A 23,633-nucleotide genomic window follows, 5' to 3' on the forward strand; every position below is an offset into this window, starting at 1 on the left:
CACCAATATGCGGGAAAAGTTATTGGCAGAAAAAAATCCCTTGACCGCATGTCTGTCCGAGGCCTACGTTTTTCACTATGAATTTCTATCACGGTTGGTGGACCACCCTGTAAAAACCTGGAGGATAGTTACGACGAGGCCTAGTCTTGCCGCCATCATTTTCTTTCCCGCCCGAGTAGGAATACAGTTCGCATTTTCACGTTTCACAATCGATCGATATTAGCAGGCACCTGCCGATCGACGAAATAGGCGAATAAATACCGATTACGGAGTGCAGATACGTACCATACTCGACAGCTGCGTTGTTTCAGCGCACGCTTTCCGCCATACGAAAGCAACGAAACGCAAGTTCCAAAATAAAAGCTCATCTCTCGCACGATCCGAACGTCTGTACTGAGAACGAATGTTAAAGGCCGGGCGGGAACCATCTTCCGGTCTGCAACGCACTCCATAATATGCCACACCATATTCTATACAAGGATGAGAAGGCTGCTTGACGAGCCCGCCCTATTGTTCAAAGGTAGCCGTTCACAACACTGAACAGCTGCGTATCCCATGCCACGGTGAACAAAAGGTGTCTAGCAAACAGCCTTCAACACATGTGATTCATAGGCAATAAGTCGACAGTGCCATCATCGCGGAGGTGATATTTTCGGCCCTCATATTTTCAGACTCTATAAGAAGAAAAACAATGAGTAAATGTTGCAGTAATTAGTACAGCTTCTGGTCACCTAGCGTGTACCCAGCAGGGATGGGCATAAATACATTTTTTTAAATTTAAATATAAATACAAAATACTTTGTTGAAAGAGGGATTTAAAAACTCTGCATACATACTTTTCAATATGAGTTTTTAAATACCGTAACTACTACCATAAATACTTTGAGGAAGATGATGTCGTCTGGAATTACAGAAATGATGATGATCATAACAACAATTCAGCAAGGAACAGTAGCATTTATTTGTTCGATTATCATGGCGATTTGTAACATTTGAAGTTTCTCGAACACTGCATCTCCTAGGTATCTTCTGTTCGGCCATAGCATCAGATTCGCAAAGGCGAATACCTCTCCAGAGGTGCCAATGAAGAAAGGCTCGTATTAAATTCGACGAAGACGCTGCGTACAACAAGGCAGTCAGGTAGTCCCGGCCGTTGTCCGAAACAACAGTGAAGTACTCGTCATCCAAAATGGTTTGTCGCATGTGTCGTACTTGCGAAAACACGCTATAACTGCGCGGCTCTCCAAGCTCTGTTCTCCCCTACTTACCGAAAGTTCAAATGCAAGGTAACTTTACGAGTCAGTATCCCGCGTATATACGAGTATTAACAAAGTACTTAAAAAAATAAATACCCAAACTCTGGTATTTAAATATAAATTATTAAATATAAATTTAAATTAAATTATTAAATATAAATTAAATTAAATATAATTATAAACACTTTTTTTTTTCAAGTCTGTATCGAAATACAAAATATAAATACATGAGAGAAACTGATGTTCTGAGGCTGGAACAACATAGAAGGGACGGATACAAACAAAGCCTCAATTGCCTAAGAAATCAACGATGAAAGATGAAAGTCACTGAAAAGGTTAGCCAGCTGTAGGGATCAAACCCACATCTTCTGGATTGATGTGAGTTCGAGATGTGGGTTCGATCCCTACAGCTGGCTAACCTTTTCAGTGACTTTCATCTTTCATCGTATAAATACATGTCCATGAAGAAGACCGAGAGACACGGTGATGCTAAGCAGTGTTGCTCGAAGAAAACTTCTACATGTATTTATAGTTTAAGTACTATTTTAATTGCAATGTATTTAAATACTGCCCATCCCTGGTATCCTCAAAAGGAGTAAGAGTACTCTTTTCTCTCTCTCACTCTCTGTGTGTGTGTGAGAGAGAGAGAGAGAGATGCTGTGAGTGCTTATGATAACCGTGCGAGTGAACCAATATAAAATACACAGCAACGCGAAAGCCGATACGCGCATATAATATGCGCCGTGAGCAAGTCTGCGTGTCGTACACAACCACGTTAGAAAAGAAACGAAACGAAACTACGTAAAAAAAAGCGTAACTTACCTTATGCACAGTCTCGTCAACTAATCCTCCAATGACGTAGACAGTACTAAGATTGAGCGGCGCCTGGTTCAGTGCACCGGACGCGTCGGGACTTAAGTACAGCAGCGTCTCCCTCGGAAACAGAACCGTGTGGCTCTCTGCAGTCATGTCGATCTGGCGGGAAAACAAGGGGAGACTTGTGGTGAACACGTAGACGTACGCTGCCGCTGCACAGCATTTCCAACTGAAGCGCGACTGCAATGCGGACAGGTACAAAAAGAAAAGAGAAAGAGACGTGTCACGCGCCAACCTCGTCAGCTGCAGAGCCCTGTTTTACGGCGGCTATTCATTCTGCGACACAAAGGCTGCTCGATTTATCGGCGATGACATTTTCTTGCACACACACACACACACACACGTAGGCCGCTGGAGACGAAAGGTCTGCGGGGACGGTGAGTCAACACCTGTCGAAGACATTTCCCGGGAAGCATCACAAGGAAAATGAAAGCTGTCGGACCTTTCCTGTGGGTTTGATATTGCCACCAGAGCGAACTTTCGAAATCGCTGGTAGGGCAACGAAGCAGACGGGAGGGGAGTGTCGTTTGTCACGCCTAACCAACCTCCGATTTTTAAATGACTTAATTGGCTCCGATAAGCGCCCGACTAGCGGGCAACGGGGGAAACAGTGCATCATTCGTCAAAGCGGGGTCTGGTGTCGGCAAGGTATCGCGCATACACCAGTGCGGACACAAAGAGAAGTGACAAAAATGGGTTGGAAAGAGCGATTACGTTTGTTTGTTTGTTTGTTTTTGTGTGTGTGTGCTTCTCGACACTTGTGCATGCGATACGTGGTACCTTGCCAGCACCTGCTCGCCGAGCCCAATACCGCTCCCCTACGGTCGTACACCAGGACACGAGCCAGGCCACGGAATTGGGAGGTTAGTTAGAAGGTACGGTGACAGTCACGTGATGACTAGAAATGAACAAACACGAGACAGGGAGATATGGGGAGGATGTACAACAAGGTCGCAAAACACGGCAAACCTTTTGTAACAACAACAGTAGTCTGATGTTCACCGTGACATGCGGTATTTCTCCGCGAGGGTGAATAAACAGCAAGAAATCATGTACCCGACAACTTCCTGAGACATAGTAACTGGGTACATAGGTTCCCGCTGGTTGTCATCAATAGCTTGCTCTGTTTAAGAGCTACCCTATAGAGACCCTATAGATCTAGCCTGTCTCAGATTCGTAAGTTCGAAATCATGAGCTCGAAATCAGATTCTTTTTTTTTTTGCTTGTACTGTTTATTGCTACTTTGCTGTTCTGTTTTCTTTATTCGAAAAGCCTGCTTGCATAAATCTGAGACAGCCAAGATGGGAACGGACGGTCTCCACAAAAAAAAAAAAAGAAAAGAAAAAAAGGGTACGTCAGATTCAACCACGGCCGAGCATCGTCGCGACGCCCGTGAGAGCAAAACAAACATTTACCATCACCGCACATCAGCTGCACACATTTCGAACTTCATTTCATTCGTTATTTGGGTACACTCACTGAGAAACGATGTACCTCTTCGCCAAGAGGAGCAAACACATCAAGCAAAAAAAAAAAAGTAGTAGTAGTAGTTTCGACCTACAGCTCCTTCCACTGCAGTTCACTGAGGGATAACAAAATAAAAGGTGTCACTTCCACTAAACATTCGTCGCGAATTTTCCTCTGCCTGCCTCACGTCCAAATTTCATTATGACAGAACGGCAAAACGTTACAAAAAGTCCGACCTCTTTTACACGAGCTGGCACAAGCGCTCCGGACGACACTTTCAATTCGGAGAAATGAACCCCAAAGAGAACCACGTGTAGGAGACAAGAGAACAATTTTCCTAAGTAACAAGAGTGGAAGGGAAATAAAAAATAAAAAATAAAACAGCGGTAGCGACGGGAACGCAGAAACAATTACTTCCGTTCATACATATTCGTGCGCCATCGACGTATTCCGATGTCTTACGCTTGAACGGAGGCTCCAATTTCCTCCGACAGACGCGGCACATTCAACGTGACTCTGTAAAAGGAAGCGCTTTGGGTTTAGAACCTGATCGATCCCATTGACAGACCTATACGCAACACAACTGGATGAAGACATCGAAGGCCGGCGCTCGCTAGGCCCTCTACATTTCATGTCGAACATTGTATCAGGGAGACGAGGTCCGCAGGGTAAGGGGCGCTTATGTTTGAGAATACTTGTGTCTGAGGTATGAGCACAGTGACTGAAATGCTAGGGTATTCTTCACACCACCACCACAATTACCACCATTATTATTATTATTATCTACATTATCTACACAAATTATGGAAAGGGTTATCGTCGGTATTATGTGCCGACCATATTTAATTATAATATAATAATAATAATAAATAAATCTCTCTTTTAGGCTCCGCCTAATGGCCAGACTCCCTTTTATATACACGGCACTGGGGCCGTAGCACACGAGCGCCTCCTCTCGACAGGATGAGCTCGGGGGAATCGGCTTAGTAGGATGGATCACCTGCTGTGTAGTGTCGACTAAAACGCTCTCGCCCAACATCAGGCACATCAACCGCGCGTGTGCGTTATCTACCACGCTTTATCTAAATGCGGGTTTTCGGAAAGGCGAACTTGAGGGGCACAATATTATGACAATTTTGAGGCCTATGCAAACACTGTACGGTCACCCACGGTTGCTTTGAGCGTCCTGTTCGCTATGACATGCGTTAGGACAGAAACTTTTATTTTGTTTCGTGGCGCTGAGGTAGAATGTAGTAACGTGTTTGTGTGGATGCAAATACTCCAGAGGCACACTGATGTTTTTACTGCTATGCCGATTTTCTTATCACTGAAGTGTCTGCAGAGTAGGTAACGGAGTAGGTGATCCGTGCGTGCTTGCAGAGTCCCCGTCCGTCGAGAGGGGGCGGTCGTGTACCAAGGCCCCAGGGTCTCCACCCCAGCTCGCCCCAGCGTCGACGCTGGCATGCAAGCAGGCCTCGCGCTACGGTTAAGCGTGGCGTCGCCTGTACCTTCTTCACATCATTAGCGAACCACAAACGATCACATACTGAGCACGGTGTTGGACCGCTCGATCGAAAAACGGATCGCTCACGAATTACCGTTGTGACTGAAGATCCGCTCCCACATACAACAGGAATTATCTCGAGCTGCTCTCCTCTCACACTGTGCAGCAACATGCTTGGCGCGTCCTCCAGTTCGTTGTCGTATAATAGGCCCGCAACCAAAAGACGTCGCTGTCGCCGCTCCAGAGTCTTTCTGGCACATTTCTCTAGCTGCAACTTTTTGTCTTCTTCTTCCGCTTCCGTTCTTCAGTGAGAGGTTTTTTTCATTGGTCGTCCCATAACCTTTTGTAGTAAAACGTTGCAGGCATAACCGGTATTTTACCCTATACAAGCCACTCATGATCCCACAGTCACCAGTAGTGAGCCCGCACCCCGCCGACGCTCCGAGCCATGCTGCGCCGCGCATGGGCTCCTCCAATGCGGGATCCGTAGCGCGATCTATCGTTGATCAGCGCTGCTAGTGAGTTTTCGCTCATGTAAGGTTTCGCTCATATCGGACAGAATATCGTAACAGAATATCACACAATAATGCTATCGAATTTAAAAAAGCTTCCCGCTGGACAAAAGTTCTGCAGCGTATTGTGTTGACAATTCGCAGGCTTAGCAGACGACATCGTCTGCTTGACGTCCTTCCTTGTCGTCTGCTACGAAATATCTTGCGACTGCGCCGCAGGAAATTCGGCAGTGGCACGGTTGACTGTGCTGAAAGGGCATGACGTTAAGCACTCGCGCTTACGTGTCCGCAGAAAGTGATGACGTTTTTCACATATTCCGCTGGAGTATTCTGGGGAACATCCTTCGCGGTCAGGGTCAGTATAACAACCTCCATGGGGCTAAGAGCGCGATTAAATAAAATAAAAAATATGTTTCCGAATATCAAACACGAAATAAGGAGTGACAAAAAAATTTTACCGCAGAAATGATGGACGCAATGTAAAGGAAACAATGAGGGAAGTTACTAAAACGCCCGTTGTCCTCGTCCTCGTTGTAGTAAAAACAGTGATGCTTCCCCCCACGGTTGTAATCCCGCTGTCGAAGGATGCAAGTAGTCCGCGTACGACAGAGTTTTACGAGGACTGGGCAGCTCGATACGAACCCGTTTTACGGTGCACATTCACAGCATACTTAACAGTAAACTTAGAACCGCAGTCGTTGAAAGTACGAACGTTTCTTCAAACTTTCAACATTCCTCTTTGTGCGTTTCACGTTTCACCAGCCTTTTTGGGGTTTAGAAAGAGGAGTCGCGAGCGTCCTCAGGGAAAATGGGCCCTTAATGTCCCATCATAAACGGCGAAAGTTTTTCATAGCTGCGGCCGCCGAGTCCATATCGTAAAGGATTCAAATTCTGATAGGCTCCGCTTTCCCACATGCCTCGGACCCCCAATTCGATCTATAAAGCTTCACTACATGTGTACGGGGAAAAACACGAGCTGGGGCAAGAAATGTACCGGTGTTCCTTCCTGCAAATCCAATTTTGCGAGATTTCAATGAAAAATACGACGATCGAAGGAACAAGCTTGATAGCGCTAGTTTGTTCCGTGCACAATGGAAATCAAATGAATAATAGAGTTCTGGATGGCGCGATATTACAGTTCTGCTTACATCAGCATAGAGGAATACAAGTGAAAAGTGTACCTGTGAGTGCAGTCACGATCTAACTTAGCTGCTGAACTTTGTAAAAGGGACAATGATCACTTCAGCGTCCTTACGTCATTTCATGAATACAAACAGGAATCCAGTGTAGAAGGCCAGAATATATCCAAACCAATCCATACCAGAGCGACGTCGAAATTAATTTTAAAGAACGTTGCGCGGAAACACGCCTGACAGATGTGGAACTGCACGGGAATGTTCTGTTCAAGAGTATTAGTCCCGATACATCCCTCTGCCATTGATTCACCCGTTCAATAATCAATTACATGTAAAGATTGCAAGATATATACGACCGTTCTGTGCAGTTTGTGCCTCAAAGTGTCAGTTGTTTGCATGGTCATGATCGCGAAAACACTGTGGCGGAACGTCAGTTCGGGTTGTTGCATCGACCGAATGCGGGGGGGTCCGTGTTCGTACAGAGCGATTTTTAAAAGGAGCAAGGACGCGACATTTGACGTGGCTCGAAGCCCAGATTCGTGCGTCAAGCAATCCACCAGGAGCCACTATGCACGAAAACAACAATTTTGTGATTATATTTTTTGTAACAATATTTTCAATACATACCTTTTGATGACAATTATCTGTGACAGTATTTTCGCTGTTCGGCGCATGGTCACTGCGCAGTCGAACTTATAAAACCGCCCGGCGAAAACAGCCACACTGGCCCTGCCCGGTCTCCTCGCGTGACGTCAGCAGACCTGCGTCGCATCACGCCCGCGAGGGGAGCTCTCACTTGGCCACCGAAAGATCGTCTGCTACTTCCATACGGCGCTTCGATCGCACCGTGCTCTGTCGCGAGTAATCCGATCGGCCCTAGCACCGGGACCGCGGACGTCACGACGTGACGTCGACTTCCCTCATTCACTTACACGCTCTTTGAAAGGAGTGGAGGGTTTCTGGAGGGTATACTGGAGGAGAGCGTGGAGGTAAGAGACATTAGGCACATACAACAGCTTCAGCCAGAGTGGAACGTTGAGTACACGTTTCCTTTCTTTAGTTTATTTCTGCTTTTTTCTTTTCTTTTTTGCATTTTTCCAAAAATGCTCGAATAGCAGAGACGGGCTCAAAAGGAGAGTAACGTCGGCGGTGACAAAAACAGTGTTCGTGGTAATTCGTTACTGTAAGCAAGCTGCTTTTTTCGGTAACTTTCAACAAAACTCGTTTCTTGTGAACTCAAGTAACTTTTTCAGGAACTCGTTCCTTTTTAGCGAACGTTTTCAAAGTAACTTAGGGTAAGTTCCAAGTTCCTTTTGTTCGACTATAATCTTCAAACATCGCAGGCTGCGTCCTCCCTCTCTAATGAGGCGTCAGCACGTGCGCGCCGGTCTCACGTGCACGGTGCGTCGGACACCGCTACCTTGTTGTAGCGCGGTGAACGCTACAAATTCTGTAGCGTTCACCACGGCGAGGGACAGTGTATTTATAATGACAGAGGGCACCCTGTAGCAATAGTAAAACTTGGTGCGGTTCTACGAAATGTGCGTTGAGGACAACTCATGGAACCTAAACTTTCAATGCCTGCTTTGTGCGCCGTTGAAGAACCTTGTTACGAGATCAAAACCATCAAATGCCTCGCTAAAGAAGTACATAACGCTTCTTTCGCCATATCAAAGATCGGTATAGTTCACGTATATCCAAACTATTATAAATCGACTTGCAACGCCCATTGTGAGATCAAGACCCGAACTAATTATAGAAAGGTCGAGAACTAGAAAGTGTTCATTAGGTAACAAGTAACTTGAAAGTAACTCGTTACTTTTAAAACGTACCTTAGGAACTTCAAGTTCATTTTCGTTACCTGTAACTACGTTAGTAACTTAGTTAAATTTCTTGCACAGTAACGTTACTGGTAACGAGTTCCTTCCTCATCTCTGGGAAAAATCACTCTAAAAAATATATATAAGAACAGTGACGTTTTCTACATTTATTTGGTACGAGCTTTTCTCGTGGTGGATCACGCTTCGTCGCGCACAAAAAATAATGGAACACTTGTGCACTAACGAAGCGTGAAAGCTTGTGTACCAAATAAATGTGGAATGCTTCACTGTTGTTGTATTTAGAATTCAAAATGCTGGGATAACGGGATAATCCATCACGCATTGTTTTCACATAGGTGCACGTGCATGACGACGAAATGAGATGCTTCGTCAGTTCAGGGATAATCTCTACAAGGTGGAACACCCAAACGGAATATTCGTGAAAGAACACTAGGCCGGGCAGCATATAGCCACAAGCGAAACGTAATTCGGGAAAATGCCAAAAATAAACCTTTCGAAAAATCAAAATAAACAGCTAAAGGTTGGAAAATGATGGGCGCTCAGCAAGAAAAACCCGTTTCATTTTTCCTTCGTAGCTCGCTAAGCTTCTACCATAGTCGCAAAAATACTCCAAAAGCCGGGGAGACGACATAACTAGACAAAAAAGTAGAGAACTCCGACCTAACATAACAAAGATGGGGACCCAAAAAGCTTCTAGAGTCTTGGCACATACGCGGTGACCCCTCGGTTTGTAACAAAAACCGTGTCCCCCTTCCCGAACAATACTCCCATCTCCTTAAACAGCGACCGGTTGTGTAATCTCTCATTCAGTTTGGCACTGATGATGTCCGTCGCATGACGGACGAAACGTCTGAGTAAACCTTGTTTTTTTTTTTTTTGTTATGTTAAGTCGGAGTTCTCTACGTTTTTGTCAAGTTCTACCATAGTGGCCGCTACAGAAAAAGCATCTCCGAATAGAAAGTGTAAAGTAGGCTTTACCGCACAGCAAGCGTGCTACGCAGGCAAAGCACGCTTCGCGGAGGCCCCATACAGCGGCCATCCCAGGCAGCAGACGTCAGTCATGTGGGCCCGTCGGCAAATTGTTCATGCTGGACCCTCGTTGCAAAGAGGCCCATTATGGGGCACCACGCTACATCTATCCATCCATCCATCCATGGCACAAGTCGCATTCAAATAAAATGTCCACTTTACGGACGGCAATAACTCCGGTCCAAATCAAGATCGAACTTAATTCTGTGCAGGCCAATGAAATCAATCTGAATTCAGATTTATATTTTCCGTGTCAGATACAATCCTTCTTTTTTTAAAATCCGGATTGCTCGGAATCGACGCCCACACCATGTATGAAGATGGAAGGCGTTACGCTCAATGGAGCACGTGTTGACAGTGAACGGCCATTATTTGGTGATTCGTATTACACACTAATAGACAGAGTCAGGTCCGCGATATTTCGAGACTAATGAGACAAATAATCGGATAAAGGCAACAACAGTGGGGGACGAACCCACACGCTTCGAAACATGCAACTGGGCATTGCTCCGCTCAACTGCTGTGTTCGTACTTCTGTTGGTACTACTATTCTGCAACACTTTGCGTGCTTACTTTCCCCCACGAAACATCACATTGAACCTTACAATGACAAGTGCAGCACAGGAATATTAAAAAAAAAAGCTTTCTACGCGTTTATTAAGCACATGCTTTCATATGGGAGACCCGAAGAAATGTACACTCCTACATGACAGGTTGCGCATAATAAACGAGGAAAGCTCCATTGTTTTATTACACTCCATGATAAGTGTGGATAAGTAAGCCAGCGCGCGAGCCATGAAAGGGGGGGGGGGGGGCGATAATTAGTACAAATGCGATTTCTTTTTTAAACGTTCCTTTCCCGCAGTCCTGCAGCAGATGTAAACGCAACGCTCAAAAACGCGAGCGCGTTCTCTGCAAGAAACGCATTTAGACTAACGTGCCTTGAATGTTTTATCTCACCCAAGGAAGGCTTTACCGGCAAACGACGCGTGACACGAAAAGGCTTTATCGCCGAGAGACCTGCGACCCGGAAAACGCATTGAGATTTCTGCTGGCACCAGCGCAGTCGGTGCGCGGACCACACCGGGCACTCTGTAGCTAGTGCCGTTTCGATAATGGAGGTGCACGCCACTTTCAAGCTCTTCGCCATTAGTTCCACCGGAACGAGGTCGCATGAACTGCCCAAATGAACTGACCGATGTCACCTTTAATGGAACGGTTTTGTCTCAATACAGGAAGCAAACGATTTTGAAGAGAACAAGAAAGAAAAGAAGAAAAAAATCAACGTGAGCGATAAAGCGGGGGAACATTGAGGTGAACCCTTAAAGAGACAGCCCAGATCAGGTTAGGGTTAATTGATCTGTGACGCTTTTCCTGTCATTCGTACGAGCGATTCTTCCCAGAATACTCCAGCGGAAGATGCGATAGACGTCATGGATTTCTGCTGCGACGTAAGCGCGTGCGGTCAACGTCATGTACAAAGCTGCGAAGGAAGGAGGCTACATTGACACGACACACGAGGGGGGAAAGGGTTACAAGCCGTCGGGTGACCTCATTTTTGATAAGATTGCTCTGATTCCCGCACTCACTGTGCGTGTTTGTTCCGTGGGTAAGGCTTGTAAACCTTTCCCCCCTCGTGTGGCGTGTCAATGTAACCTCCTTCCTTCGCAGCTTTGCGCTGAAACTACGAGCCGTCAAAAAAGAGGCGGAGCCAAGGGCTCATTTCCACGGATTTTCGGCGAATTTATTTCGGCAACTGCCATTGCATTACGAGTTAGATTATGTACTATACTGAGTAAAATGACCACGGGGAACCCATTTCCGCAAAGAAAACGTTAGGTTGCCTCGGAAAATTTCGGAGTTCGATTCAAGAAATGAACTTTCCGTCAATTGAAATGAAATAAAAATGTTACCAATATGTGGCAAAAGTTATTGGCAGAAAAAAAAAATCCATTGACCGCATATCACTCCGGGGCCTACGTTTTTTTACTATGAATTTCTATCATGGTTGGTGGACCACCCTGTATATGCGTGGGACGGAAATGGAGGAGTGGAAGCATACAGACAACGCACGCACCCACGCATGACTTAACGTGTGGCAAGAGAGATACAGCAATCACAAGGCGTACAGACGCACCAGGCAAACATATTTCTATGCGGCTCTTTACGTGGAAATCCCACAGCGCTGGTATTAACCGAAAACCCATTTATCGAACACTGGAGAGGAGCTTCCCCCTGGGGGTATTAAACGCTCATTAGCGCGGACAAGTACAACACGACGCAGGTACGTGTGGGCAGATAACGGGAACCGAGTGAAATACAGCGCGGGTGGGAAACGACGGTAAACAGAGAGACGATCAAAAGTGCAGCGCACACTCATTTGCGTACCCGAGCAGCGCATGCGCGAATAACTTTCTCGGCTGTTACAGTTACGTAGGAGAGACGCGTACGTAGAGCTAATGTGAAATTGCTGTTCTTTTTCTTTTTTCTTTTTTTCTTTGTACGTTCCCAAATCGTAAATAATGCGGTCGCATTCACATTGGGGACGGCTCTTGCTTTCCGGCTGACAGAAAAGCGGACACTCGCGCTGTTTCCTTCGCTCCGCTAAAAGCATGCGATGAATGGACAAGTTTTACATAGTGGCTCCATACACACCATGGACTTTAGGACAAAAGGAAGCAGCTGCTGAAAATGACACGATAGCTTCTTGCCTCCGGCTCTCCCACTTCGCGATGACGAATAGAGAGAAACACATCCCCAACAACACAGAATATCCTCTGGATGTACGAATAATGTCCTAACGAATTCGTACGTCCGATGGATATCCCAAAGATATCCGTCGGACGTCCGAATCCGTTAGGATGTTATTCGTGCATCCAGAGGATATTCAGTGTCGTTGGGGATGTAAAAAAAAAAGGTAGCACCGTAGCGTCGTAGCGCCGCTCATTGCACAAACACGGGCGGCGCTACGATGATGCGGCGCTAACGCGCTGCCAAGATGGCGCCCCAGACATTTAAAAAAAAATTAATACAATTTGTTGACTCTTGCGGGTATGGCTTTTCGCGAATTGTATTAGTCGCTTGCTCCCACCTCACCCTCTGTCTCGCAAGACCACTCCTCCTCTCCCAGAGTGTTAGAGCTATCTCCCGCCGTGTACACAGAGCTAATATTCAGGCACCCCATAGTCAGAGCAGGCAAAAACAGCCCCCACCATCACGATCCCCTCCCAGACCACGGGAGTTGGCAACCGTGAAAGGCATTGATAGGGACCAGCTATTATTATTATATTTGTTCTGTTTTGTTTTTGTTTTTTCGTTTTTACAGTTGCCTATATAGTATAATAATTTCGGAATTTCAGGCAGGTGTGACCGCAGCGCGTCAATGCAACACCTGTTCCGACCTGAGTAAACAGCGCCTGGTCGCTTCAACCGCGTGACGTCACAATTAAGAGCACGCCAATCACGACCGTACTTTCGGCGGTCGTAGCTACGGAGACGAGCCAACACCAGCCGCTGGGGCGGCCAGTGGGAGCCACAGAGTGTCTGCGGCGATTGGCTGACATCCTGACTTTATGCGTCTACGTGCATTAAGGCAAGCCCTTTCAACATCACCACCACCACCACCACGTGCATTAAGGAAACCTTTTCTATATCCAGGTGGCGTTGATGAAGTGGACCCAGAAAATGACGTGTGTAAAGCTGGCTGTCCAATGGCTGACCGAATAGCCCAAGAAGCCAAAAAGTCAACAAGCGCTGTCCGCCCTGGTGTCTTGAAGAAATGATATCTGGATCTGGGCATCCAAGGCACGCCGCTAACCAGGCGGTAGTTGTCCATGTAACGGATGCGTTTCACTTTTGAAAATAAAAACGAAACAAAGAAACCACGTTCGCAACTCTTTCGGCAAAGCAAGTTGCAATCTGCCACGTAACGACAAATAACTTTTGGTAAACGACTGTCGACATGTTCATCGCAATTTCGGTCAGAGAACGATGTAGCAGTGGCGTATCTTGGGGGGGGGGGGGGGGGGGGGGCTATACGCCACTGCGACAAAGTGCTGCGACGTAGTGCACACTCACAACGTGACGACGTAACGAAGGTGACGTTTCGGCACGAGAACTCACTGACTGGAACAGCGTCTAGCTCTGGGAAGCCGAACAGACGTGGCTCTGACAATGAGTCCTGCAACCCTAGCCGAGCCTCTTCAACAAGGACATTGAGATAACCGACGTACGAGTGACGAATAATCATTCTAGTGTTTACACCTCTTCTGCTCTAGAGGGGAGTGCCCCCGCCCTTAAACGCTCATTCAATGTTCTCTCCCTTGCTCTTGCCTGTGAACACGAAGTTGAATGATATGCAACAGCAAACTGACAATATTTACGCTTACGAATGAGTACGCTGAGCGTCTTCTACGTTGCCGAGCACGGAAGCAATGCTCTCAGCATATAGATAACGCCCAACATGTGTGCTCTCTAGGAACCCATTCCAAGTAGCCCAACGGCGCATAGGTAACCTAGTGCAGAGGTACTGTGGTAGCCAGTCCGTCCCTGTCGTGACTTACGTTGCCCCTTTTTTTCTCCCTCCCTCTCTTTATAGCGCCGACCACCGCGTACGTCGCTCCGTGGCTTTATCGGGCCAACCACAACGTGACGTGGTCACGTGGTATGGTCACGGGACCGGCCCCATAAAACTAATACATTCAAACTCGTTTGGCACAAAGCCCAAAGATGCGGCAAATTTTTCTTCCTGTTTCTACCATCATTCCTCATCCCAACAATTTCGTAGTATTTAGTTTTATTTTCTTTGTTTTTTTTTTTTCCTGCGCCAGGACTGCGGCTTAAAGACTTCTCAAGGAACCAACATGCGCAGACGTCCCGAAGTCCCCCATATTAATCCGTCCTTTTGTGATGGGTTACGAGAAACTTCAAAGGAAAGCAGAAATCGCCAAGATGATGTAGCACTGACAAAAGGCTCCGGACTACTCAGCACAGACGAGCAAGAAGAGAGGGGAAAAAAAAAAAAAGACTTCATTTTCTAAGCCCGATCAAACCCCTGCGGGGCGGCGCATAATCATCCTCAAATAGGAAACGCGGCAACGGTATCACAAAGCTGCGTCTGTATTTGCGTACGAGCCCGAAGACCGTTCCAATTTAGGGCAGCACGGGAACAGTAACCTATACGCTGCAGCCGAGTAAATTGCGAGGATCAATGCTGGATGACTGAAGTCAGCAAAGCAGACTGAAGCCAGCTAAGCAGAAACCCTACGGGAAGACAAAGTTTGAAAAAAAAAAAAAGAAAAAAAAGTAGTAGTTTCAGTTCTTTTGCACTAGATGCATTCCCGCGAAAATTGCACGCGCGTGCTGAATGCAACGGACGTTTATACAAAGCTAAAGGGAATACTTGCAGTGCTCGAGGGTAAATTTCAGGGTCAGGGGGCAAAGATGGGGATTAAAATTGCTGAATCTAGGGGATTAAAACTTGTACGTGCTCCCTAATTCACTCCTTTTTCCCCAAAGAGTGTGGGTCATCACTGATTTAGGCTAGTTCGTCCCTATAGTGTGATCTACTATATAGTGGGTTCGTACCACGCATAACAAAGACGCTGTCAACCAAGACAAGAATTTCTAGAAATGCACACAATGCCGGACAGATAAGCCAGGTCGATGTTTCTAATTTCTCCCCTAATTCCCAAAGCGTTTTAGCATACAAACAAATTTAGCGTACAAACAAATTTAGCAAGCGTTCCTGCGTATTTTTTTTCCTTCTCCCTTTCCATTGAAACTAAACACTCTCCCGTATAACCTAACGATACCTACGCTGCGTTACGCAGGTAGTGAAATTCCCGAAATTTCCCCCAAAGGTGCGCGCGACTTGGTCGCTTTTCTTACTTCTCATTATATGCTGCCCACGTGCTCTCCCGAGTTCTCTGGGCACCGTTCTGAGGATCCAATAATGCTCGTACAGATGAGCGCGTACAAAACTGAGTTTCTGCTCACAACATAACGTGGTAGTTCCAGTAAATGGCGAGGGTTCTTGACGTTGAATCTATGCCGCGCTCTGATAGGATTTCTCAAACATCCCTAATATTTCACGTACCACACGTAGGTTTCCAGGAATAGCTGCGAGACCATCGGTAACGACTCGATGGCGGTAAAATCTTGTTTGCCAGATTTCCAACCCCTCCCGCAGCCACCTGTAATCCCATCTATCTGGAGCCCCCAGCATGCCCCGTGGTCGTATAGTAAATGGGCGACGGGCGTGCAAAGCTCGCGTGTCAGACGAGCGCTTTTCTTAGCAAAGCCGATTGAGAGACTGCTCTGGTCCATCCGACAAGTAAACCAACGGAAAGAGGGAGAAAAAAAAACGAGTCACGTTCCAAGAGCGTTAGGCAAAGACGAAGGAACGTAATTTAGAGAGCGCAGAGTAGAGAAGGTCTTGACGGAAAGGCAGAAATGTGCGTGTTACTTACGGTCAGGGCTACGTATCGGATTCCATCGAAAATGGGAGTTTTAGGTAACCGTGAGTATGCATTTCCTTTTGCCGTTCAGGTTGATGGAAAGGCAGAAATGTGCGTGTTACTTATACGGTCAGCGTTACGTATCGGATTCCATCGAAAAAGGGAGTTTTAGGTAACCGTGAGTATATTATGCTTCCTTTTGTCGTTCAGGTTTCCGTAACGTGACGACAGCTATAAAAAGTTTCATGAGAACCACGTTTTGATGTGGTGGGTCATTCGCCGACGCTATGGCTCATCTGTCACGTCATAAAACGAGAAATCCCCATTAATTAATTTACAATCATTCATCGCATCTAGCACTGGACCAAAGTAATTATCGCATAAGACTACACCACCACGTTGGACGAATGATTAATCAGGAAATTATGCGACTGACAACTCGCATATACGTGTCACTGTTCGACAACTCGACAAACTCTTCTGAATCCCATGCCCGAGATGACATCCCAATTCGCAACCGCAAACCTAACTCTCGCGCTCCCATATTTCATCAATTATCAGCCCTGACGATGTCGGCGACAGAGATCGTCGTATCAAAGCTCTTTCAGAAGACCTGGAATGATGCAGCAGCGGTGCGAAAGTGAAGGCTTTCATCGCGGAGTGCTCTGTCAAAGGCAGCCCCTTTTGAATGTACGCCGGAATGAATTCCTCACCTCGCTAACTACCGGCTGTATAAGTGTTCGGGAAATTGTATTTACAGCGTAGCAAATTGTATAAGAGTTTCGTGTGCCAGGTTGAACTACTCGGGTGCGATAGAGAACTCGCAACTATTCAGTTGCGACGCGAGAACACTGCCAGTGTGAATATGTTTTGTATAAACGTGTATGGAGGACCTGCTTTATTCTAGTCAGCAAGACGCTCTGTTAACATCAGCGCCAGATGCGATCGAGTGTTGTGACCCCGTTCGGTCCGAAAACAATAGACTTCTCCCTGTTTGTAAACAAATGACGTCATAGTGTTCGACAGCGCCACCAATTTGGTAGAGTTGAACTACGCTCGAAGCTAGGTGCAAACAAGGTCGCGCCCGCAAGCCACGGTCTTGAAGGGATTCCGATGGTCCCGGAAAGGGATGCGACCTTCGGTCCTACTTTTCTTTCAGTAGGAGGCAGCCAATAAGTGCCCATTCGTGGAACCCAGCCCTCCGCTTCCGATTTGTTTCGGTTTCAGCCTGTCTACCAATCTCATGATGACGTTTCTCGGGTAGAGGTCTATGCGGAGATTACGGTGACAACGTGTCCACTTGTCTTCTACAATCATCAAGGAGGAGGACAATCTGTTCGTGCAAAAAGGTGGCACCCCAATAGGTCCTACGGTTTCCCCCATTGCCTGCAAAATTTTATTGGCAGGATTTGACAGGCACTTTAGGACAGGTACAGACTAGAGCCCTGCACGGCCATAGCTACGGCCGCTGAAAACACGGTCGCCATTGGCGGACTCTTAAAGGTTACGTCACGCCAAAGCGATCAGGCATTGTTTCCAGGTGATGTATCATTTCTATTTTACATGCGTTGATTGCAGACATTGCAATGGGAAAGCGCGTATCCCAGTGTTGGCATCCTCTTCCAGTGAAGCTACGTGGAACTACACAGCCCAGGAACACTAAAGAAGCAGGGGCACAAGAGTCGTGCAAGGACGGACATGCACTGTTCTTGTAATTCATGTCAGCACTTTTCTTGGCGTACTCTTGGTTCCTATCTCTGGAATAGTCTGGATGAGCTCAATACAAAAGGGAACGATAAAATGACGTAGACACTGTATAGCTGATGGATGAACTCCATATTGGAGGTGCCTCAGCTATGGGCAGAAGTCAGTGAAAACGTAACACGAAACACTCAAAAACAGAGAAAAGGGGAACCTCGATGGACATTCGAAGGAGATCCATTTCAAATTTCTTGGAGACCCAACCAGTTCAGATTTCATTGCTTTTCACTTTAAGACTAGCCCGGTACCAGCGACAGCGAGCTGCAAGGGGACATGTCGTCTGGTTGGATGTGTCGCTGTTTTCATGTACAGTCAAACTCCTTTACAACGAAACTCGGGGGACAGCAAAAAAAATTTGCAGTAAAGGTATTTTCGTTAAAAAAGATGTCCATTATTTGACCTCTAGGGCTCCAGCGGGACCGCAAAAAAAATTTGCTGTAGTGGTATTTTCGTTATAATGGTGTTCGCTATAAAGGATTTTGACTGTATAACCACTCATAGGGGTGAGCGCGGATAACATTGACGGCATCCAGGTGGTACCCGCGCATGTAGATCGGCGACCACAACTGCGCTAGTCGAAACAGGTACATCTGCATCCGCGCGGATACTGAGTATATCCGCACAAACGAGGTGACTGTATTTGTATGAAAAAAAAAAGAAGAAAAGAAAACGCCGTGTAACATATGAACCGAGATTAACGGTCCCTTAACTCGAATTTAACGCTTAACTCTGCTTCGCTAATGGGAGTAATGGCCACCGAAACATTCATCACGTCACCAACTAACGTTCATCTCGGTTCAAAGTTCACCAGCGTTGGTGAAACCTGGCCTAAGTCATCAACAGTTGTCGAATAAGAGCAGTTAAAAGAACAGCAATGCAAAGGGGGGCACACTTCGACGTCATTTCGAACTCAGCGCGCGCTCTCCCTTGTGGCTCCGCCTAGGGGACGCCGCCGGAGACACCGAAGCGCATTTGTGGATAGAGTGTGGATAGCCGCGCCTACCGCAGAGGCGCGCGGTTTTAAGCGCACTTAATCCGCGTGGATTGCAACGCGTTATATTTCTACGCGCGAACCAGTATGTCGCGCGGATATTGCACTGTTGCGAGGGGTGGGGGTATACGTTTATTTAAAAAAGAAAGGGAGCAAAGGTTAGTCAGGCGTAGGCCGACTTGCTATTACTTTAAGAAAAAGACGAAGACAAAACAAAACGAAAACCAGACACACACAAAGGGGGCCTTAGAGGCTGGTCGAGAGGCCGGTTACACGAAGAAAGCTCAAGAGGGTAGTCGTAACCGCCCCCTGGTTGTGCAGGACCGGGCCGAGCAGGGTGGCCAAAGAGACGTTAGGGTAGGCAAGTTGTCGCAAGTGGCGTTGGAGGATGAGTCTTTGAGAGATATACCGGCTGCAGGGTAATAGGTAGTGCTTAATGTCGGCTTCCACGCAACAAGTTGTGCAATTGGGGGAGTTCGTCTGGCGCATTTTATACAGGAGTGAGGATGTGCGTGCAACATTCATTCGAAGACGATGGAGAAGTGACTCTTCAGCACTATTGCAATGGCAGGCAAGAGTGAAGTCCTGCAGGGGGGGGTCAATGAGACGTACGAAATGACCATATGATGAAATGATCGGGATTATGCCGTTGTCAAGCTTCAAGATTGTGCTGCTTTTCGGCAGTTCTCGGTATCTTTACTTGATATTGACAAAATAAAGTCGACCGATTGATTGAAATATCCGCGCGGATCCACCAGTCCGCACCTCTGCTGTTATGGTGCCTGCCTACCCTTTCACGTCTTACTCCACTGATGCGAGACTGGAAGACAATCACGGAGCTAATGAAGCTGTGCGCGAAAGATTGCGTTGAAGCCGTTGTTTAACCTGGTGGACGACCTTCGATCGTTTCCACCAATTTCACCTATAATACCTTCGTGGGTAACAGTTGCAGCTATACAACGCGCTGAAATCAGCACCGTTTTATTCGGCCAGTTTCAGAATGTGCCCAACATGAAAATCTTCGTTTTCCCCAGGCGGCATCGCCGAATGCACACCCATAAATTTATCTGCGTCACCGACCGTCCATCAAGTTTTTCGCACCTGGACAAGTCCGCGAAGTTCCCAGATTTTCATCGATCTAATAGCAGGCAGACGAATGTGAAAGCTTGGCTGAAATATGTGTGCATACCGGTGCCCTTGCCAGGAAAACTTACAGCCGGTCCTCTTCACAAGCGCCGCGCTCTCCTTTTCCTTACTTTCCTTTTCTTTTTCTTCTTCTTCATTTTCTCTATTTCCTTTTTTTTTCTTTTACCAAACAGATGCGAACCAAACCTTACAGCTGCGATTCCGGTAAAAGGAAGTCATCCGCGATTAGAGAAGACAAACATTGGACAACTCGAGAGCTAATCCAAAACGAAAACAAACAAACAAACAAACAAAAAGATACCAAAGACACACTGACGACAAGAAGAACACCCATGAACACTTGTCGTCCCTATGCTCCGGGGATTTTGTCGCCTTCGATCTATGCCGTCAGCACGCTTGCTTTATTAGCAGCAAGCTAACAGTAATAACACTATCATTTGAAATGTAAAAAAAAAAAAAAAACTAAGATCGTTGTTGCGAGCGACACCGCAGTGGTCGGTCGATGTACACGGTGCAGCGTGGATGACGACGTGATCATTAAAGGGAGAATCCAACATTACTGGAGGAATAATGTTGATGATGGTGGGATTTATCTCCCGAAGAGTATACCACACAAGGTCCTCTGATGATGCGTTCCCGCGTTTGAAAGTTTTTTTAAACGCCGAATATCTGACACTGGGAGGGAGGCGCCTTCACTCTCTCCCTCAGTCCTCACAAATACGTATTATCGCAGAGGACGACGCCGCGAGGCATATCTGTTGCCATGGTAACTGCCTGCTCCTCCGCAGGAAAATTATCCGCTTGACGACGCGCTCTGCTTACCGAGCTTCGGAGAGACGCTTTTGGTAAACGTTATTACAAAAGCCACGTGTTCCGAAAATAAGAATGGCTTTGTGTACTGAATATGGGTGAAGTACAATATTACAAGCAGTGCATTAAACTCCACGCGGTTACCGGTTTTACCAGTCCCTTCAAGTTACAAACGTCCTCGACCGCCGTTCGAATTCACAACCCCTGCATATGTCTGCAGCAATTAAGACAGGCATAGTCATGGCCGCGTCGTTGGCGTGTTCGCACGCGCACGCAATACACGAGCCTGCAAACGAGACGATTTGTCGTGACATCGTTGTGTAACATGCCTTATAATTCCGCACGCGGCTGTCTCATTGTCTTGGGATTGCATATCCAGCTACTTTCAGCGTGATTGCCATAGACGCACATTTCCTTGTATGGCCCCAACAAATGACCACCATCTCGTAAAGTGCGGATACGTTACTCTGAGCTACGAAAGGGAAGTGAAGTTTCCTTCCTGATGCGGACGTTTCTCGGATGTCCGCTATAAAAGATACCCCTTTATGCATGATGGCGCATCGCTAATATGGTGTAATTATGCACGTGGGGTCGTCCTGTCAAAGTGGAATGGTCCGGCAGCTGCACTAATTCACGGTACACAGGCACCAAATTAACAACGGGCGATGCGCTTCTCTGTACAACAAAAGCACAGCATTAAATACGGCAAAAGGTTAACAGTGACTGTGTTATTAGGCAGCTGTGACCGAATAAAACGTGTAAACAGCGACGAGGGTTACAATATTTATTTATTTTTACCCTGAGACCTCTACGGTTCTGTTAGCTCCTGGGCTCTTGGCTCTGTCATCTCGTTACAGCTACGTGGCGATAGACGCGGCGTTGCCGCGTCTATATCCATGTCTATTACCTGACGTATTGAGTGCCCTACTGCCATCGTTATTTTTCACTATGAAAACAGATGACGAAAACTAGTTTCTGATGCCCCATATACGGCCACGGTTGCATTCTGACAAAGGAGTGAAGTAAGATGGGCTGCGCCACCAATAAAACTGTGACCTGGTATCGAAGGCAGAAGCAGCGGCTCGAGAAGCAGCCGGGAGCAAACCTGGGCATAAGTCATGTCAGGCCCAATACTGTCCTCCTGGCCACGACAAAGAGGCACGTCTTATTCAGCTGAGAACCTGGGCAAAAGGTGATGGAGCATTGTCGCCAAACACGTAAGATCAGAAACTTCACGATGGCGTCAATATGACGTCGCGATGACGTCAAGACAGATGTCTCCCACGGGGCTTTCGAAGGACATCACGGTCCAACATCCGTAAAGAGGTAGTTCGTTAAGCCCTGCATCGAACTCGTACAGACATTCGAATGCAGTGAAGGTGGTATCCTCAGCGCCCTCTGGGGCTGTATAGGAATCTCCCTCTATATCCTGAGCGCGAATCCCAAGAGTTGACAGCGCGCGTGGAGTCCACCACATAGTCAGTGTGCCGCATATGGACGAAGTAAACGTTGTTGAGGTTCGAAACCCTGCCTCATTCTGTAAAGCTGTTCATCAGGAGACACCATGCAATATATTTTCGCTCAGCGGTGTACTGTTGTCACTGCGCAATCAAAATATACGAAAAGCAGTCGGAGAAAGCAGACGCGAACGGCCGACACGATCCACGCGTGACGTCGAAGCCCCCGTGCTTTCCTTCTTTGTTGCTTTACTCCCCAGCTCACTCGCTGCTTAGGCCTGTATGAGCCGCGCCAGTCTACGTCACGAGTCACGTGACGGGACGCCACGCGTGCCCTCATTCCCCAATGCTCTCTTTCCAAGAGTGGAGGATTTTTGAAAATGTGCGGAACAGAGGTCATGTGCGCCCGTCGTTCTTTTGCAGTATCTCCTTCGTTGAAGAACACGCCGCAGCCAAATAGCAAACCTATTTTGGGGTTCACCTCAGTGCTCCTTTAATGAAAAAGACAATCAACGTAGTTTTTCGTTTCTGCGCCATATATGTACGATGTGGATGCTCTTGCAATGGCCCGATATCCTCTAAATCGATGTTGTGGTACACACACTTCGTGAGGCTCCAAGTGAAACTCGGAAGGCTTTCTTGAAGAGGTAAGAAAGCCTCGAGTAGTTCACAGATACTCAGCCTCCAATGCTGGTCAGGGCAACTCGGATGAGACAGAACCATAGTTGTACCATTGGGAAATCCAGGCGACGGTGGCCTACAGACGGAGGTCCAGACGGCAGTATTAGTGCGAGAGGAAACAAGACTAGAAAGAACAGACACCTGGGCCCGCTTTCACGAACGTTAAGGCTATTCCTGAGTGCTACCCTCGGTAGTTTCGGCAGTGCTTTCTGCACACGGTACAGTCCTCGACGTTCCTCTTTCTTTTAGCACTGGCAAAGCTACCGAAGGCAACACTAAGGAACAGCCTCAACGTTCGTTCCATGTATTATGTCGTCAGACACTTTCGGATACTTCATTAACATTCGGACACTTCTTCACGCAGCCGCGACGGGACATCCTTCAGATATACGGACAAGGACGTCGATTTGTGGAGCCCCCAGAAACGTGCGACAGACATATCACTTTTGGATATGAAAATTATGTCCGAGACGCGTGTCCGTCGGACGTCCGCTGGACATGCTCTGAGGACAGCCGTTTGGACTTTACCGGACGTCCATCGGACAGTGAAGGTTGGCTGGGCAAGCCTTGTCCTCAACATCCGAGCGTCGGGTTGGGACGGTGTCAGCACCACGGATAAGGTTCAGGACCCCCACTCCATTGCAACAGAGCAGCGGGCATCAGCTTCATTCACATATCCATCTTCCACCCCATCGTCACTTTCATACG

At 47.1% G+C, this 23,633-nt stretch overlaps 1 protein-coding gene across 2 annotated transcripts in view; it reads right to left on the reverse strand.

Annotated features, from left to right (window-relative positions):
- The window catches only part of LOC135368822 (tRNA methyltransferase 10 homolog B-like), a 245,823-nt gene that overhangs the window by 213,685 nt on the left and 8,505 nt on the right, over positions 1–23,633 (reverse strand). For both annotated transcript variants that reach the window (XM_064602348.1, XM_064602351.1), the window contains exon 6: positions 2,079–2,231. In XM_064602348.1, the coding sequence (XP_064458418.1) occupies positions 2,079–2,231 (153 nt within the window). The remainder of the gene's footprint in view (positions 1–2,078; positions 2,232–23,633) is intronic.

Source organism: Ornithodoros turicata, chromosome 9, assembly GCF_037126465.1.
Source record: "Ornithodoros turicata isolate Travis chromosome 9, ASM3712646v1, whole genome shotgun sequence".
NCBI lineage: Eukaryota > Metazoa > Arthropoda > Arachnida > Ixodida > Argasidae > Ornithodoros > Ornithodoros turicata.